General features: G+C 34.7%; 2 protein-coding genes across 3 annotated transcripts; both read left to right on the forward strand.

Moving 5' to 3' along the window:
* The first annotated feature begins 5,567 nt into the window (after positions 1-5,567).
* Positions 5,568-6,872, forward strand: LOC132301226 (calmodulin-like protein 3). Its single transcript, XM_059798500.1, has one exon. It carries the CDS (start codon positions 5,698-5,700, stop codon positions 6,424-6,426), a length of 729 nt encoding a protein of 242 aa, XP_059654483.1. The 5' UTR covers positions 5,568-5,697; the 3' UTR covers positions 6,427-6,872.
* A 1,646-nt stretch (positions 6,873-8,518) lies between these two features.
* Positions 8,519-19,444, forward strand: LOC132301235 (protein FAR1-RELATED SEQUENCE 7-like). 2 transcript variants are annotated; one of them, XM_059798510.1, is made up of 3 exons: positions 8,519-8,855; positions 10,424-10,866; positions 18,978-19,444. In XM_059798510.1, the coding sequence occupies exons 2-3, from the start codon at positions 10,429-10,431 to the stop codon at positions 19,182-19,184; spliced, it is 645 nt and encodes a 214-aa protein (XP_059654493.1). In that variant the 5' UTR covers positions 8,519-8,855; positions 10,424-10,428; the 3' UTR covers positions 19,185-19,444. The 2 variants fall into 2 exon arrangements, with proteins under 2 accessions (XP_059654493.1, XP_059654499.1); XM_059798516.1 differs by having other exon boundaries at positions 8,523-8,855; positions 10,424-10,860.
* Positions 19,445-20,503: the final 1,059 nt, after the last annotated feature.

Consider the following 20,503-nt stretch of genomic DNA (forward strand, 5'->3'; position numbering starts at 1 on the left):
TTAGTTGGATGCTGAATGGCACATCCAATTTACTGTGGGTTCAAATTTCGATAGCATGCAATCATCTCTCAGTAAAAAATATAAAAATAAAAATTTTATTTCATCTAATTCTATAATTAGTCCTGTCATGGACAAGTTTTTAATTCGATTTGAATTCAAACTAATTAAAATATGAATTGAAACATTTGATTCACAAATCCGTCAAAAAGTTGAATTCAATAATTTGCTTACTAAACCAATTGGATATAAATTTAATCGGTTTGATCTGAAAATTCTATAGGATCCGGCCCTCCCTGTACCCCGAGGACTAAATTTGCTTCTAATTCTTTAATTCAATATATAATTTTTTTTTTTGGCCAAATTCAATATATAATTTAGATACATGACCGTACTAATCATGTTCATGTGTGACTGCCAGTGTGTCAACAATTAACAGTGAGAGAATCCTAGTAGTTGACATATCTCCTCTCTCTCCGGCGTGACACAAGTACTGTGTGTGTGAGAGAGAGAGAGAACAGCTCAGGGACAGGCATACAGATTGTTTCCTGTATGGACAGTTGTAATTATAAAAAGCTTATAAATTCAGTACTTGTCTCCTGTGTGGAGAGTATTTTGTAGCTTAGTCAACTACATTATATTATTCATATTAGCTCTGCACCTAATAATTAAATTAAAAGATTCTTTATAGAAGGAAAAAAAGACACCCTATAGATAAGTTACCATATATAAACCATATATATATATATATATATATATATTCACACACTCAGAGAGTATGCAAGTCCAATTCGAGTATGTAAACCATTTTTTTAACTTCTACCACATAGATCTATAAAACTTCGGATCTTGAAATAGATATTTTGTTTGGGTTTTGGTTCCTTGAACATTACTTTTCTTTTACTAAAGTTGAACAAATTCTGTCACTCTTGTCCTAACCCTAATTATCATATGAGTTGTTTTACATCATCAAGTCCCTGCTCCAAAAAGTATTTAACTTTATGAAAGCTAGTGACACCAATTAAACAAAAAATAAAAAGTAAAAAAAAATTTAAAAAAATAAACCCTTAATAATGTGACTAGGGAACTATGCAGTCCTCTAAATGGACACCTTTTTTTCTCTGCCAGCTGTTGATGGTGAGAATATTGTCATGTCCATCTCTTCCCTTGCTTGTAAATGTCAAACCAACATTTTAATGTTTAATTAAAATAAATATTAAGAATTAACTTTTAAGTGCTTAAATTTTAAAGTGGAAATTGTACTTTCAGAACCAGAAAAAAAAAAAAAACTTACTGATGTATATTTTTTTTTTTGAATTTTAAGAGTTTAACATTTAGTTAAAACTGAAGTCACTGACATTTAAAATTTTGGATTAAATGCGGAAAAAAAAAAAACTCCGATATATAAGGTTTGTACAAAACTAATTCTTATTTTTTGAAAATGCGTATGCTAGTCCATAAAATTTAAAAAAGGCTCTCTAACCACTTTTTGACAAAAACTAAATATAAAAACTCTATTTTACCCTTTTGATTCCCATTTTGCCCCTCACCCATATGTGCATTAAGATGGGCAATGCCCATTTTTGCGGGTTAAACCCGTTTCCATTATCAGTCAAATCTCACACATACATACTCTATGTCTTTCTCACTCTGTCTCTCTCCTGTTCATGATTTTAGGGCCTCTGTTCATCCTCAACTGCCTCGACGAAGATTTGATTCCGCCGCTCACCCATATCTTAGTATTAAATCTGAAAAGCATTGCTCCATATATAAAACGAGTGTGTTATTTGATTCTACTGCTCATCCATATCCTAGATAGATGGGAACCAATGCTTTCTTTAGCTGGCAAGGAATCAATTTTTTTTACCTCTCTTTTTCATCCACAAGCCTTAAACCAGTTTGTACTTTAGGCAATGGTAACAGATCTTCCTTTGGACGAAAAGAGCAATACTTTAAAGATGTAAACAACATTAAAGTAAAGTTATTGAAGATGTAAACAACATTAAAGTAGACATTCAATGCTGCCTTCAATCATATTCACCCCCACATACTCAATTCAGATCTTAAGTTATTAATTCACTTTTCTCTGTAAATGATTCAAGAATTCTTTTTCAGACCAAATGTGCAACGTACTCTTGAATCACCAAGTACAGGCACACCACTATCTCCAAAAATGCCATGGTCACCACCGTCGTGAGCCACTAATCATGAACCTGTCGTCGCCGTGAACCACCTCACTGTCGTGATTAAACCTGAAACTCGCCGCGAAGCAACCTCGCCGCTGCAAGCGATAGCGTGTCGGATCTACTCGCACCAACAATAGGGGCGCGTCACGTTCACGCGTCGCTCTCAATATCACGCACGCCTGCTATTCTCGCCTTCAGCCTCCGCTGCTACTGTTCACACCACTCCAGAACCCTATTCATCTTCCAAGAAAACCTTTCTTTCACGGTGCTGGCTCCAAGCTCTCCTCCACACCGCCAACTTGCTTACAGATCCAAGATCCTCCAAGAACCGTCCTTCACCGTCCGCATCTCTACCGGACTCTTGCATCGCCGTTTCTCTTCACCGTTCTCATGAACAAGAAAGACAGTGAGAGAAAGAGAGAGGGAGAGATGATACGTGTGAGATTTGAGGGGAAACGGGTTTAACCCGTAAAAATGGGCAATATCCCACATAAGAATTTTTTTACATAATTTGGACAAAAGTGTCATTTTACATGGCTTGTATTTATAATTAATAATTATTAATTTATTCAATTGAAGTGGGGGTATTACCGTCATTTTATACCACTCATTGACCTATTTGCACCAAATTGATAGTATAAGATAGTTTTTTACCACACATGGATTGATATGCACTACATCAACAGTAGAAGAAGAATTTTTACACTTAACCTTAAAATTTTATCTTATTTAAAATTTCATTTATTATTTTGTTAAGTAATAATGTTTATTATAAAATAAGTATCAAATTAAGGTATCAAACAAATCCTCGATCTCTTATCCTTCATTGTCTCCTTCTACATCATTAAAAAAAAAAAATGGCATCTCTCTTTTGTCGTTGGTTTTTTTTTCTTTCTTTCTATAAAGCATATATAGTAGGTGACCTTTCTTTTTTAACATCTATGTAAACTTTTTTTTTTTGAAAGATTAAGCAATATGTATTATAACTGAACATCTATGTAAACTTTATAATTGAAGGTCAATGTCTTCCGAAGTAGACGCAATTAATTAAGATCCTTTATCTTTGAATTATTTTGTTTGAACAATTAACCATCGTTCATATAATATTTGGTGTGCCATCTAATAAATGGTTGATCTACAAATTCAAAGGGGAGGATCCAAGGCCTTCAATCAAGGGTCTCACATTAAAATCACAAATATATATATATATATATATATATATATATATATATATATAATTTTAGCAAATTAGGGGAGAAGGGACTCAACACGGATATACCTACTCGGGTAGAGATGGCCCCAGGTTTTTGTGTGAGGAGGGAAATAGTAGAATTTTTTTTTTGTAGACTGGTTATATGAAAATTTCATAAGTATATAGTTCAAAAAAGAAAAAGACACTAGTATTAATAGTTTAAAAAAAAAATTAACAAATAGGGGGGACAATTGCCCATGCTAATGCATGAGAGTTGGACACCCAACCAACCACTAAATAATATTTAAAAAAAGGATAAACATTTAAAAATCACAAAATTATATTGAAAAGCAAATTCAGAATTGCAAGTCTAGTAGAAAAATTTTAATCACGGGGACAAAATTGAAAAAATTGTGTAAAAAAAAGGAAATTTGTTATTTAATTAAAGATGATACAACGCATGCATTTGGATTTTTTTCATGCAAGTAACAAAATAAAGGTAAATTTTAAAAAAATAATAATAATAAAAAAAAAAAAATCATTTCATGCGTTAATGAAAACATCATTTAATTTTGACTTAAAAAGCTTGTGCATGCACCATCAATTCATTTAATTTTCGGTCTTACAATCGTACTCGCCGGGCTGTGTGTTTCGCCGGTCGGTTTTGACATTATAAAATAAGTGTCAAATTAAGGTATCAAACAAATCCTCGATCTCTTATCCTTCATTGTCTCCTTCTACATCATTTTAAAAAAAAAATGGCATCTCTCTCAGATTTTTTTCATTCAAGTAACAAAATAAAGGTAAAATTAAAAATAATAATAATAAAAAAAAAAATCATTTCATGCGTTATTGAAAACAGCATTTAATCTTGACTTAAAAAGCTTGTGCATGCACCATCAATTCATTTAATTTTCAATTTTACAATCTTACTTGCCGGGCTATGTGTTTCACAAGCCAGCTGAGGTCCTGATCCGCGTGGACCAAGGACCAACATCCATCATTTAGGCGTGAACTACATGGGTATCCAATCCCTTTCACTTTCCATGTTTTTCATGTTTTTGCACCCCTACTTCCATGTTTTTGCAACAATTTTTTTTTGAAAGAAATAACTTGAAAATATGTTTGATACAAATAATGGTTATTGTTTTATTTATGGCAAGAAATTCACATATATTCATTTTGCTTTTTTTGAGACTCGAACCCTTATCATTTACTTTGAAAAGTAAAGAATATTTCTTTAAGTTACAAGGTTCTTAGTAGTAGTTTAAATAGTTAATTTTAGAGTTTTTTTAATTTAATTTAATTTAATTTATTTTTTTTGGGTATCACTATAGTGTTATTATTACGGTGCAAGAAATATGAAATTAGTATTTTGAATTTAGACCACTATTTATGGAGCGTTTTAGCCTTGCATAAAATAAATCATTATTTATCAAATATGTTACGATCGAAAACAATACTAGAGTAGCAGGCAAAACAAAAAATGCATATCAAACAAGCCAAATTCTACACCCAAATTCCACCAAAGTACTCTCTTTTGTCTTACAAAAATGTACCATTCCAAAACAATACTAGAGTACCCAACCCAAAACAAAAAAACAAATATCAAACACGCCAAATTTACTCACAAATTCTACACAAGTACTCTCTTTTGAGTGTCGAATGATCCGCACGAGACTTGCAAAAATATACATTACTTTCTATTGATTTCTTCTGATTCGCCTTTTTTAGTCGGCATACTTTTATTAATTTGAGTATAATTATTATTATTATTATTTTTATTTTTATTTCAACAAATGATGTAGCAAGTTCCAACCCTTGAATAAAAAGTCATAGTAAATTTACTTCTTTATAGACATAGTCAATTTCACAACAATCTACTCTATTCCCCCTTTATTTTGGTAGTACCATAACATCACCTCAAACTCGTCAACCTATAAAAAACCCGATTTAGACGGTACCTACCTTTCTTTACACTCTCCAAGTGTCACCTCTCCCACCAGTCACGCGTTTCTAGCCGTTTTCAGCTCCCTCCCCCGCCGGCCCTTTCACTTTGGCGCGTTTACTTCCCCAACGTCTCTCTCCTTTTTCAACGGTCACTTTCTCTCTCTACCCTGACATTTAAAAATTCAATCACGTAACTCATTCATCATTAAATAAAATTTTAAAAAATACCCAAATCACCAAACAGCAATAATAACAACGCGTTTTGGGAAAAAAAACTCATAATTTTTAAAACTAACCCTCTATCTAATACGCGCAAATACAGATCCGCAAAATGCTATAAGACAAGCACAAATTGCTCATCATTTGGATCCCATGCCCTTTCTCTCTCTCTACTCCCACTTTCTCTCTCTAAACTCCCTTATTTTTCTCAACCATACTAGCTACCAAGTTGCAATGCCAACCATTTTGTTGAGGATTTTCCTTCTTTACAACCTCCTAAATTCAATCCTCCTCTACTTGGTACCCAAGAAGCTCAGGACTTATCTCCCAACTTCTTGGTACCCTCAACAAACCAACCTCGTCGACACCAAAAACACACCCTCTCCATCTCCATCTCCGTTGCCGTCATCGGCTCACATTCGCCGTAAAATGGAGACCGACGAGCTCCGGAGGGTTTTCCAAATGTTCGATCGGAACGGGGACGGCCGGATCACCAAGAAGGAGCTGAATGACTCGCTGGAGAACATGGGGATCTTCATGCCTGATTCGGAGCTGACGCAAATGATCGCGAAGATCGACATTAACGGAGACGGGTGCGTTGACATCGACGAGTTCGGCGCGCTGTACCAGTCGGTGATGGAAGAGCGCGACGAGGAAGAGGACATGAGGGAGGCGTTCAACGTGTTCGATCAGAACGGGGATGGGTTCATCACGGTTGAGGAGTTGAGGTCGGTGTTGGCTTCGCTTGGGCTCAAGCAAGGACGGACGGTGGAGGATTGCAAGCGGATGATCATGAAGGTGGATGTGGACGGTGATGGGATGGTCAATTTCGTCGAGTTTAAGCAGATGATGAGAGGCGGTGGTTTTGCTGCACTGGGTTGAAAAATATTTATTTATTTATATATATTGTTTTTTTGGGTGAGGTGGGTTTTAATTCATGGGTTGTAAATATTTTTTTTTAAAAAAAAATTGGTCGCAACTCTGATTTCAGCATTTGCTTAAACAGTTTTACGGATGCTTAAATCCACGACATTGTGAGTATTTGTCATTGAGATTTCAACATTTGTTAAAGACAAGAAATGTGTTAAAACTTTGCTCATTTGGCTCCAATTCAACCACGATTTCGTCGAAATGATTGCGGAGACACACGCGGGATGCGTGGATGAAGAATGGAAGCCTGAGCCGCCCATTGACTGCCTCGAGTTAGGGAGAGAAGCAAGATGAGCCGGTGAAAATGTTATTGTCAAGGAATGTCTGTATGTAGTAGTTGATTGGATTAAATGTATTTTTCAGCATTTTAAGATTGAATATTTGTCATTTTTTAGCCATTTTTGCTTCCAATTTGTGTTAATGCATGTCATTCCTTGCAATGAATTTGTTCAATCCAGAATCAAAATTTTCAGCAAAATTATCAATACTCAAATCTCTTTTAGAACCCACAAAGTCAACATTATAAATTGTTTTTGTGTATTACACACACACACACACACCCACCCCCATAAATTGCACAAAAAAGTTTTCTCATTTTAGTTCAAATTTTCACATTTGGGAATTAAAAAAAATAGTTCTAAAGAATAGTCTCCTAAATGTATTAATGCTTCTTTCTTTTCATAAAAAGAACTACATCTGTCCCACACCCATAAATTGCACAAAAAAAGTTTTCTCATTTTAGTTCAAATTTTCACATTTGGGAATAAAAAAAAATAGTTCTAAGGAATAGTCTCCTAAATGTATTAATGCTTCTTTCTTTTCATAAAAAGAACTATATCTGTCCCAAAAATAATGTCGTTTTTGAAGAAACGTGACTCACACATTATCGCGTTTGGGGAAATGTGGCTCACAAGTTGTGAGTGACAAATCCCTAAAGACATCATTTCTGAGACAGAGTAAGTATAAAATAATTATTCGGGCTAAAAAAAAATAATTCAAATTTTGTGTAAATTTATTATAACTTATGTAGTATAGATACGGGACACGGACATGATACGACACAAATAAATTAACACGTCAAATTTTAAAAAAATAGGATACGAGTACGGCGTTGACACAAGTACAAAATAATATAATTTTTATTATTATAGATCTATTCAGTAATAATATTATAAAACTTTAATTCATTTATAATTTTTATAGTAAGAATTGCTCTGAAATGAATTAGGAAAACGAAATTATGTCATTATTGTAATCATTTTTTTTTATTTTATCATATAGACATTTATTTCACTACTTTGTCATGATAATATTCATATTATTTTCAAGATTATTAGGTAGACTTGTGTTATAAATATCCGAGAAATGAATTACTCGGTAGACTTGTGTTATAAATGTCCGAAAAATATCGATGAAGTGTCTGAGAAGTGTTAATGAAGTGTTCGAAATAATAAAATTAATTTTTATTTATGAACAGGTACATGAAATGTCGGACCGAGGAGTATTGATGTTTGACACCGGTATGATACAGGTACAGTTCCTTCATAAAAATGTCCATACTTCCTAAATTATAACACATCAGATTTACAAAAAACATATATACACACACAATAACGGTTGGAGATGCTCTTAATCAAACTCCTAAAAAGTTAAAAAAAATCCTGTTTCTAATCCTTTCTTGCCATTTTCATATAATCAAACTAAGCCTTATAGAGAATTTATTTTCCTCTCATTTGTTGTATAGAAAAATAATGAGAAAATAAAAGAAAGGAAAATTTAATTTTTAATTTTTAACTTTTGTTTTTTTCTTAGTTTGGAATCAATTATTTTAAAATTTGAAAAAGGAATCTGAATTGGAATTAAAATGAAATTCTATTTATATATTTGAAACAAATTGAATTTAAAATGAAATTCTGTTTATTGTCACATTCATATTCAAAGATGTCTTTTCAAATAATTTTACAATTTTCTCTCCCTCTGTCTCTCTCTCTCTCTCTCTTTTTATTTATTTTTTGGGTTAAAACTATGCTTTCTGCTTTGCTCCTTATCCTTGTCAGTGTCCTTTTCCTTTTCCCTTTTCCCTTTTCCCTAACTTCCCCTCCACTCCCATAAACTCTTCTCTGAACTTCCTCACATCAAGAACCCATCATCAATCCAACGGTACATGTCGACCACAACATTATAACATGCTGTGGACATACTTCTCCAGATCGCAGCCCTAATTAGTTAAAATTCCTATATTTTTCAAGTTTTTTTTTTGTTAAAAGGGTAAGCTTATTTTTCAAGTTGTGAAAGCTTATGAATTAATTATAACCTGTGTGTGCGCGAGAGAAGAAGCTCCAGCACTCGGTGAGCAGCAAGAAGCTCGAGCTTGAAATTGAGTAAGCCGTCTATCTTAATTCTCCAATTTCGTGGTTTTGAATTGATGTTTTCGTGAATATCATATTTTTGATTCTCTGTATAATCAAATTCCCAAAGGAAACCCTAGAAATGACCATATTGGTTAAACATCGAAATCGCCCTTCAGCAAAAGTGCAAAACTGTGCATTTTCCTTCATTTATAATTCCCCATTTCTTTCCCGAAAAAAAAACAAAGAAGGAAAACGAAAACTTAGGAACAGAAATGAAAATGAAATTTGAAGTGAACCTCAATTTAGCTTACTCTAAGAATTAATTGAAGTTGGTTTGATGAGTAAAAGAAAATTCGTGTGAAAGCTCTAATTAGAGCTATGAATTGAGAAAAGTAGATTTCGTTTGTATCATATGGGGGTGATTTATAAATTAGCAGAAAAGGCTAGTGCACATGTTCACCCTAATGCTTATATGAAATTTTAGCCTTTTCTTTTTTCCCATCTCATTGCTCAGAAAGTAGGAAAAGAAAAGAATTGTGATTTAAAATTTGATTTTATCCTAATTTGGAACTAACAAAAATAGAAGTCTAAACTTTTCTTACTAGTTAGTGCAACTACTTGTATGGAGTTGAATTTTTTCTTTATCAGGAATCAAAAGCAAGAAGCATAAATGTGTTTTTTTATCTTCTGTTGTTTCCTTCTTGTTCTCAGCAACTAAACAAGACCAGTGTTAGACTGTTAATCTATATTTTATGGACCTCTGTTTAATTACTGCCTGTTCTTGTTCGCGTATATCATGTTTTGGACTTGGGGTTTGGGTATTCAAACATAATTGCGATAACCTTCCACATTAGCTAATGTTGCTTTGTTAACACAGTCTGATCAGTGAGGTGACTTGGGAGAGAAAGTAATACAACTTTTTTTAATATTTCAAAATTAGTTGCCACAACCTTCTATATTAGCTAATGTTCTTCCTCTTGGATCAGAACTACAATTCTAGCTTTTTATTTGCTACTCTGTAAGACTTTTGGTTTCTTAACTTGCTACTTATTATGGTTTTGTAACTGCATATTTATCGTGACAAAAATTGAATCAACTTCTGACCCCTTTGAATAAATTATAGTTATGGATATTCTATCTATGAATAACTGTTTGTGTTTGTGTGTGAGTGTGAAAGTTTAATATGAATTTTTAAACTTGCCAAAAATCAGAAGTGAATAAAAGAACTATCATGTACTTTAAATATAAATATTAATTTTTAGTATTGTAGCAATTATTTTGATTTTAAGTGTGTATTTTTCACTAAAATGCCAGTTGCAATGTAACTGAAACCTTTGAAAGTCCTAAGGCTATATTCTTTCTTGCTCCCACTTCTCCTCCTACTCTTGCTTTGAAGATTCCTATTATTTATTTTTTTACCTTTATTTTGCTTATTCCCAAGCTTCTTTTCCATGTTTTGTTGTTTGCTTGCTTGGTGCTTTGTTAATAATAAACTCAAAAGTGACTAGGGTAACGTTCTTCTTCTTCTTCCTTCTCTCTTTTTTTTTTTTTTCAGAGGCTAACCTTAAAATATGACTGGTTATGTTATTCTCTTGTAGCTTATATGGAGACACTTATAGAGGGCAAGTTTGTAACCACAGAAAGTTTGACAGGAAATGAATCAGATTTGCATGAATTTGATACGTATCAAGAACCATATGTGGGTATGCTGTTTGAATCAGATGAAGCTGCCAAAGCATTCTATGATGAATATGCCAGGCGGGTAGGATTTTTAACACGAATTGTATCATCCCGTAAGTCAGAGCGGGATGGATCCGTTATCTCACGTCGACTTGCATGTAATAAGGAGGGATATAATATCAACAGTCAAAAAACAGGGCGGTCTCGAATTCGAAAGCGAGAGAGCAAACGAGAAGGTTGCATGGCAATGATCCTAGTGAAAAGAGAGAAGCCTGGGACATGGCTCGTGACAAAGTTTGTGAGGGAACATAATCATCCACTAAATATTTCTTCGAGAAAGGGTCCTCCAAAACCTGTAAGTGTAAGATTTTTTATTTTTTTTATAAGCCTTTTAAGTTTAGCATTTTTATGCAGTCATTCTTCTTTTGGACTGATAATCCTTGAGCCTATGAAAACCTGATGCCTGCAGTCATTCCACTTTTGGGCTGATAATCCAATCACAGAAAACCTGCTCTTGAAATGTTAAATATTCTAAAATGGGTCACTGTTGGGTGGGTATTGGATGGGCTGGTCATGAATGGGCTAATGACCCATTACCAACCCACCAATGGTGGGTCATGAATGGGTCAGGGTTCAAATGGGCGGGTCATAAGCGGGTCAAACCGCTTCAACCCCTTTTTTTTTTCCCGCGCAAATGGGATCTTTTTTCTATGAAGAGATGACAAACATGTGAAGATGTGATATTGAAAAAGCAAATTCAAAATGACAAGGCTTCATTATTTTTTTCTCAAAATGACAAACCGAAATCAAAATATTGTACTTCAAAAAAACAACTAAAAAATAAGAAAGATTAATGGAGAATCAGAGCGTTTGAAGTCCAAGATTCTTATCCAACAAAGAAAGGTCCACACTGTAGCTTCAATTAAGCCCCAACACTGAAACAAAAGAACTGGAGCAGATCAGTTATAAAAAATAAAATAAAATAAAAATAATCCATAATCTTGTTTTCATGCTTATAGGAAATATTGTTTTGGATATATATATATATATATATATATATATATATATATTTATTTATTGATTGGATACATTACAGATCAGATAGATAAGCTTCTCCCTGTGTTTAAAATCATCCAAAAAGAACCACTTGAGTGTTTAATAGACCTAATTGAATGCTGCCTCTTTCTCTCTCTACCAAACGTGAACAGAAAAACCAATATATGTCACTCGATGGTTTTCTAATACGAGAGGAACAAATACCAGATCCAGAATTAGATTAATCACTCTCTTCCAGAATTAGATTAAATTTCCGAAGATTACACTTCAACTATATGAATTACATCCCTCTGAAATTTCAATTTCCATCAGTGGGAAACAATGTATGACAATATACAGGAATTTAAAAATACAGGCATTTTAGGATTTTGTTGAGAGGGTGAAGTTGGGTACCCATCTTAACTCATTATTCACCCATTATAATGGGTACCCATTTTTTACCCATTCATTTAAATTGGGTACCCAAATGATTTAATTCTAATGGGTGGGTTTGGGCGGTTTAATGGGTTTGGGTATAAATTGCCACCCCTAGCTGTTCATATTTACATCTTGAGGGTGCGAATCACTGACAGAGGTACATGGTGCCTAGGAGCAACGCAGCCCCCTCATTTTGTACTTGTGGGAATTTAAAATTGTAAAATTTCCCCACACCCCTAATTTTAGCTTTCAATTTAATCTCTCTGTGATAACTAGACACTCTGTGTCTACATCTTTGGTTCTCTTTTCCTTTGCTAAATGGCTTGCTTTCAGCTATTTTTTCTTTGATAAAACACATTTTGTCTACTTGTATTTAAATGTTACATTGTTACATGGAAATCGTGAATATACACTTGTTAGCATTCAGGGAAAAAAGAATACACACTTGTTAGAACGCTTTGAAGACCCAAATTGTAAAGTGCGAAATTTCCTAGTTTATTTGGTTCAATTAACTAGCAATTAGCTTAGGATGTGGAGAACCTAACTGAAAATAGTATAAGTTCCCAATACAAAGACAAGCTTGATTCAACAATTTTAGTTATTGTAAGCGAGAACTTTTTAAGTTTGTTGAGTTCTAACTAATTTGACTTGAAAATTTCTTAATCGTATTCACTCTGAGAGAACGAGGGATACAGTAGAATACATCCACACATTGGAATTTGTTTTGTTTTGTATAATTGTTTTAATTAAATATATACAGTTTTTTTCAGTTCAGTTTGTATGAAAATCTTGCTTAAAATAAAAAACTTTTGAGGGCAATTTTAAATATAATAAATGATAATATTATCAATCAAAGTTAGGTTCTTATATTTATTATTTGTTCAATTACTTTTTATCTTCATTTTTTTTTTTTTTGGTCTTTTTGTTCATCAATGTTTCCCCTTAATTCCTCTTTCCCTCACTTGTGCAAACTACACGACTCCTTAGTATTAGCTCAGTAGCTGATTAAATTTGAGAATTTTGTACCTTGCCACCCAAGTGGTGTTTCACTAGAGTTCCTTCTGAAGTTATAAAGAAATTTGCATTGGTGTTATGTATAATGAAAGGAAGGATGAGGCTGATAAGTTGCATACTTATCATACAGACTGATGAGTTGCATATTTGGTTTCATATTATAAAGAATTCTAAATAGGCTAGGAATTTCATAGCTCAGATGGCATGATCGCAATTCCAAAGCTCCTTTTAGCTGAAAGACGAGGCTTTTTAAGGACTGCTATATTGGCTCAATGGTCATCCTTCCCTTTAGTTGTTCATCCTTTTGTTCTTTTTGGTAAGGTAATCTCCTCCTTGTCTGCTATCTCCATTTTCCTTTCATTATTAGAGTTTTCATCTCCTTTAAAACTAAGTGCAGATTTTAGGGATGAAAGCATTAGGAACGACAAGAGGAAATTGCCCACAAAGGTTTGTCATTTGAGACTCAATATGCCAAGAGGAATATTGGTTTATGTAGTAGGTAAGAGATTAAGAGGTCGACCAAAACTAACATGGGATGAAGTTATAAGAAATTATTTTAACAAATTTGGATCTAATAAGAGAAATGACTTATAATAGAAGTGAGGGGGAAAAGAGAATCCATGTGGCCAACCCCATCCATACGGGATAAAGGCAAGGATGATGATGATGATGTCGTTGTGAAGAGAATAAGTTAAATGTTAAAAATGTTTGAGAATTATCAAGAGTGTTACATGTGATTTGGAGCGAATCAAGGGCGTTCTTGGTCTGGCATACACTCTTGAGTCTCTTCCGGAAAAAAGGGGCATTACTTTTTCAGACTTATGCTGATGTGAATTGTGCACGCCTGAAAAGCTTTCAACGAGTACTATGATGTCAAATAGGCATTGTTATGAATAATGTCGTCTTTAGCGATCGTTTGAAATAAAGGCTTTCAAATTTGCGGTTCAACACTTCTCTAATTTTGAATGCTTAATACAGCATTTGATCTAGAAGGTTATAGAACTTGGTCTGAGGAACTTTTTGATGTAGTTTGTTAGGTCTATATCCTTGGTGGCTTAAATTGTAAGTTCAAATCTGAAATGCTACTTAGAAAGCTATCTAGATCTATGAGTAGGAACCACTGTTGTATTTGGGTGCAGAAAAATAATGAAAGATTAGGTTACCACTTCATAATTTGTGTCTATTATTCTAATTCTCTATATTTCAGTGAACTTATAGGAATTCCTGAGTGCTACTTCAATTTCTCGGGAAAGGTAAAGGTTGTACCGCTCTAAAGGCCTCTTATACCTCCTATCTCCTCGCAAACAATACCTGATACCCTATATACGAAAAAAAAGACATCTCGCGAAAGGATTATGATCGATTGGAGGGAGAAATCTCCTTCTCTTATTTCAATTTGGGCCATGAGATAGAGGCCAACAATATAGCAGAATTATACGTGTGAATGGAGAAGACTCAGAAAAAGGGGTGCATTTAATTCACCACTAGAAATTGAGCTACAACTAGTTGAACTGAATTGAGTCTGTAAATTTAAGAATAAAGTCCAAATTCTGTCCCAAGTAATCCAGAGAACTTACCACGTGCTTGTTTATGCTTTGACAATGATTGCCTTTTTTCTTATACTTTTTATGCCACTTCCAGGAAGCTTCTCTCTAAACAACAGAATTCACTCAACTTTTATAGTTTACTGATGTTAAGAACCAGAACCAACACCAACGGGTCAGTGGCCTAGCGATATAAGGCCCTTACTTCCCAAAGGGAGGTCAAGGGTTCAAGCTTCAGTGGAGGCATGTGTGTGTGAGTACCAACTAAGAAAAAAAAAAAAGAAAAAGAAAGAAAAAGAAAAAAGAACCAGAACCAACAAGCCTTAATCCCTCTGCTTGGTTTGGCTTTATGATTAGATAAATCAATCGGTCTCAAATTGTTTTTGTCATCTCTAACTTGATATCAATTAATTCCAATTTCCTGGGCAGTTGGTGAGTTGAAAAACCTGCCGGGGAGCAACTTCGCACAATTACTTAGAACTACAAAAGAGGCTAGACCAAGAGAAATCCCCCTTTTGTTTATCAATCTTATTATCGCAATTATGTATAGCCTCATCCAACTGCAAGACATGTTTTTTTTTCTTTCTAAAACTGCATTACTAATTTGTCATCTCTCGGTCTCGAACAATATTCAGTGTCAACCAAAACTCTCTAAATAGTGTATTCATTTTGACCACGTGAGATGGAACTACTTATGCACCACATCTTTTTTTGTGTTGAAGTATGTCTTTGAATGTCTGACTCTGATATTGGGAACTAGGTATTAAATGTCCTCCTTGAATGAGAATTTTGGGCTTTGGTGTAAAATGGTGTCATAAAACTGCAAGACATGTTTCTTTTCTAAAACTGCATTGGTTCAGATTGCCAAGAGTCATCAGGATATGTTTGGTTGGTGTTTGAGGTCTCTGAATATATGATAGGCCATGTTGAGGGTTAGATATGCAACTGGAATAAAAAAATCAGATTTTTTTGTGAGCGAGGTATAATGGGAATGCGAAATTTAACATTCAGTTTAAGAAAGATTTTGCTACCATTACGCCAGTGTTAAATTGCCAAAATCTGCACCATATGAGGACATAGTTTACCTAACATGTCGATTTAATTTTATGGAACCTTTCCCTATGTAACTGGCATCTTTTTTTATTGGGAATCTAATGGCTGTGAAATTTTTATTTAAATGATAATTTCATGAAAAACCATTGGTTTGTAATTGCATATATATATAGCATTGCTCTCACGAAATTTAATTGGACATAAACTATATTGGTGTCATGAATTGTGCTGAATCTTCTTACTCCAGCATACATAGCTTTTACCATGGTCTTTCAAACTAAGCTCTGATGGACTGGTTGGTTCAGTCTGATCCTAACAAGATGCTCATTTGGATTGAGTTTGTGTTTAGTTGGACATTAGGTTGTTTCTGCTAAATCACTAATTTTCTTTTCAAATTTCACTTGAATTTTTGTTACCGAAACCCAGATGAAAATTTTGGAAATCACAACTATTTGAAGAAATATGTGATTCAATGGAGTGTCTCTAGTCTTGATTCAAATCAGAAATAATTTACCCAAAAAATTTGCAAATATAATCTTTTTTGCAATTGAAAAGTTGATCTTGAGTAGCTTCAGTGGCCTTGTTTAATTGGCCATGTTTTTAAGCATGACTGCCCTGCTAAATTTAGAAATGGCATATTCTCTTCTTTTTTTTTGATAAGTAAATATATATTAACAAAGACGCTCAAAGGGGAGCGAACCCTTAACAAAGCTAAAAAAAGACGCAAAAAGCGCCATTACAACGATAAGTTGTCAACAAAATCCAACAAACTGTCCACAGATAGACAATTTCTCCCATTAACCCAAGAAAAAAGCAAATGCAAAACATACGACTTAATAACCCACGTTGGCGCCTCCTTTCCCTCGAAAGATCTCCTGTTCCGCTCTAGCCATAGCCCCCACCAAACACAAAGAGGTGCAACCCTCCAAGCTTTCCTAACCCGACTTCCCATTGATCTGCCTCTCCAAGCCTCTAACATGTCCATTGTGTTCTTGACACCACCCACTCAACCCCAAACACATTCAGAACCATACTTCAAACATCCGCTGCCACTTTGCAATGCAACAATAGATGATTAACCGATTTGCCCGTCATCTTACACATGCGACACCAATTAACTGCTATTTGGCCTCTTCTTCTAAGATTATCAATAGTAAAAATGCTGCCAAGTACTGCTGTCCATGTGAGAAACCCCACCTTCAGTGGAGCTGACGTCCTCCATACAGCCTTCCAAGGGAACCCATTGGTTAACGAATCCGTAAGACTTTGGTAAAACAACCTGACCTCAAACACTCCTCTAGAACCCCCCATCCACACCATCTCATCCCTTCCTTCCCCCTCCACCCCTTGATAATATAATAATCCCATTAAATATGTAAATTCCAGCAGCTCCCAATCATTAAAATTTTGACGAAAGCGCACATCTCAACTAGCTCTCCCATTCTCTACCCGAAAATAATCTGCCACCTCAGCAGACTTATCCTCAACCATCCTGAAAAGCCGAGGGAACCTATGAGCCAACACCACATCCCCACTCCATAAATCCTTCCAAAACCTGACATGCTACCCATTCCTAACTCTAAACCGTATCCGCTTAGAAAACTCATCCCAACCCCGCCTAATTCTTTTCCAAGAACCCATACCTGCTGAAAAAGACACACCTCTAGACATCCAACCTCCCTCCTCGTCCCCAAAACGACAAGCAATAATACGCCTCCAAAGCACAGACCTTTCACACCCAAATCTCCATAACCATTTCCCTAGCAAAGCTTTATTGAACATCTCCAACCTTCGAATTCCCAACCCTCCTCTTTTCATAGGGGTGCAAACTTTCTCCCATTTCACCGGTGCTTAAACTCCTCCCCTAAACCCCCCCACAGAAAGTTCCCCTGAATCTTGTTCAGCCTACTAACCACTGTTCTCGGAATCGGAAACAGAGACATAAAATATGTAGCAAGACTAGAGAGAGTATTTTTCAACAATGTGAGTTTACTCCCTTTCGACAAGTATTGCTTCTTCCACCCGGATAAACTCGTTTGGAACCTTTCCACCACCGGATCCCAAATGGCAACTCTCCTCGTAGACGATCCCAAGGGCAACCCCAAGTACGTAAACGGAAAAGACTCCACTCTGCACCCCAAAATAGCTGCCAAAATATTTCCCACCTCCCCCACTGGAACAATCATACTCTTGCCAATATTAATTTTCAGCCCCGAGACAACTTGAAAACATGCCAAAACACACCTCAAATGCATCAACTGATTCACACTCGCATCACAAAACACAATAGTATCATCAGCAAATAGCAAGTGAGATGTAACAATCTGGTTTGGCGCACGCCCCACCGAAAAACGTTGAATAAAGCCTAGACCCTCTGCCCTTTTCATGAGAATGCTCAAAGCTTTCATTACAATAATGAACTGAAAAGGGGACAACAGGTTCCCCTGACGTAAACCTCTCAAACTTGCGAAGAAACCTGCTGGTGACCCATTCACTAAGATAGAAAAACGAGCCGACGAAATACATTGGTGTATCCACCCTCTCTATTTAGCTCCAAATCCCATCCTCTCCAACAAATACAATAAGAACACCCAATTCACATGGTCATAGGCTTTCTCAATATCCAATTTACACACAATCCCCGGCTCCCCACTCTTGACTCTTGCATCAATTCATTCACTAGCAATGAGAACCGGGTCAAGGATCTGCCTTCCTCCAACAAACGCATTCTGTGATTCCGAAATGACCCCATCCAAAACTTGCCTTAGCCTAATAGCCAGGATCTTCGAGAAATGGCATAATCTCTTGTTCGGGGGAAAACATATTTTCGGGTTTCTCTTCTAGTTCTCCTAAAGGGAAGGGGCAAAACGGAATCAACTCTGTGCCATTTGGCTGATACAATTAATTACAAGTACTTTTGCTCCCAATACTCCTATTGGAAAATATTCGTCGTGCTAGTGATGTACAGGGTACTAATGGTTGTGCCAATGTGGTAATGCACTTTAACAAAGAATAAAGGAAAATGGAACTCTTTTTATTTTATTTATTTTTTATTTTTTTTGTGTCAGTGTCCCCTTACTAAGTATTGTTAGTTTCTCACTCTGTTTTTAAATTTAGGTTTATTATTGAATAACCTTCTTTATGTTAAACAATTCTTTGCCATGATTAGTCATATTCAAGTGGAAGAACTGAAAAAGTAATTGTTGGTACCATGATACACAGTACCATTGCCAAGAAATACAGCATTCATGTGGATCTCTGCCAAAATGGCCGAATCTGTTAATAATAGCATTATTTAGATCCATGGAATGGTTTATTCAAGCTTCATTTTCATTTAAGTGGATTTCAAACAATTACCTAAATCATGGATGTTTTTATAATGTCATAGGATGACAAGGACAGGAGGATCCAAGAGCTATCTTTTGAGCTGCATCGTGCAAATCAACGGTTGGCAGCGTGTCGAGAACAGCTGCATATGTTTATGACATATATTGAGGAACATACCCTTTGTTTATCAAGAACAGTTGAAGACGTAGTTCACAATATCAAAGAAGCGGAATCCAAGGGGCGGCAAGCATTCTCGCATCACCAGTAGCAGCCTCCAGTTTCACACAAATACGTCTGCTGTTCTACTTTCCAATGTTAATAGACTAGTTTCAGCTACATTCTTTTCTAGTTCTCTGTATAATATCATAATTGGAGTCTCCATCTTGGTTCTTTGATTCATGTAAAGAAATTTCAGCTTTACGATTTTTTTGCTGTACAGGATTGATCTGGACATTTTGTCCTCATACATTATGATCTGAATAAAACTGTAATGTGGGGGAAGAGCATTCAAGATTCATTCAAATTCAAGGATTTGTGTGTGTGTGGGTGCGTGGGTCGGGGGAAGCAGAAGGGATTGAACATGGATGATTAAAAGAATTATATTCTAAAGGGTTTTAGAATGTGCTTTGATAGTTTAATGCAAGGTAATTGATTTTTTGCTTTGCATTCATTGAAAATCACTTTTTGTTTAGGATTGTCTAGTGTTTCCATTTTAAAGTTGTCTATTACTCTATTTCAGTGTTATTTTAGTCACACTGACTGAATTAGAAAGTGAGATTTTACTAGTCAATTTTTTATGGCACCAAAAATATTAAAATTGAATATGTGACCCTCTTTTTTTTTTTTTATTAAAGTCATATATCAATGCGTGATTGTCTCCTAATAGGTAGTAAGCAAGTACTGTATGCCAAGTCCTTGGTGTGTTTCAATCATTTTTTTTAATTTTTTTTATAGGAAAAGTAGGATGATTCATCAAAAACTTTCTTGCTTAGATTACTTAGTAATCTAGTCTCAAGATTGTTATGAAATTTATATATATATTTTTATGGTTTCTAGTGACATGTACAACACTCGTAAATTTTTTTTTTGATGTGATTGGATAATTTGTACCTGTATATTACTTGGCATCTAAAAGTTTAATTGTAAATTCGTAATTATAAATTAGCAAACTCAATTTATTTTACGAATATTAAATGACTTCAAAATGCTGTTAAAATTCAACATAAAACTCATTTTATCAAAGTGAGTGAATAAAATATGTCATAATCACTTAATCCACTTCGAAGGCTGGTTTGGTGCTTTAAACACACCGTTGATTAAGAGAAACCATTATTCATATAACATTTTATTAAAAACATATATTTATATAAGGGATCATATGCGCTCGGTAGTTGGTTATGCGATATTATACGAGGCCTGTCACTGTTGTTATAAATAATAATAATAAAAAATAATTAAGATTTTTTTTTACCACTTAGGTATCCAATGTTAAGAAAAGTAAAATTTCACTTATCTCTTTTTAAATTTATTAATTTCTCAAGTAAACTCTCTCTTCTTTTTTTTTTTTTTTTTTTTTTTCATAATCCC

This window comes from Cornus florida, unplaced genomic scaffold (assembly GCF_030987335.1).
Source record: "Cornus florida cultivar Cherokee Brave unplaced genomic scaffold, ASM3098733v1 CherokeeBrave_3.0.0_Hap2_Chr01, whole genome shotgun sequence".
Taxonomy (NCBI): domain Eukaryota; kingdom Viridiplantae; phylum Streptophyta; class Magnoliopsida; order Cornales; family Cornaceae; genus Cornus; species Cornus florida.

Bases quoted from the DNA above. Each gene is read 5' to 3' on its own strand.
- LOC132301226 (XM_059798500.1), top strand. From the start codon at position 5,698: ATGCCCTTTCTCTCTCTCTACTCCCACTTTCTCTCTCTAAACTCCCTT.
- LOC132301235 (XM_059798510.1), top strand. From the start codon at position 10,429: ATGGAGACACTTATAGAGGGCAAGTTTGTAACCACAGAAAGTTTGACA. The intron at 10,867-18,977 runs GTAAGATTTTTT...ATAATGTCATAG, and splicing joins GTCCTCCAAAACCTGTAAGT to GATGACAAGGACAGGAGGAT.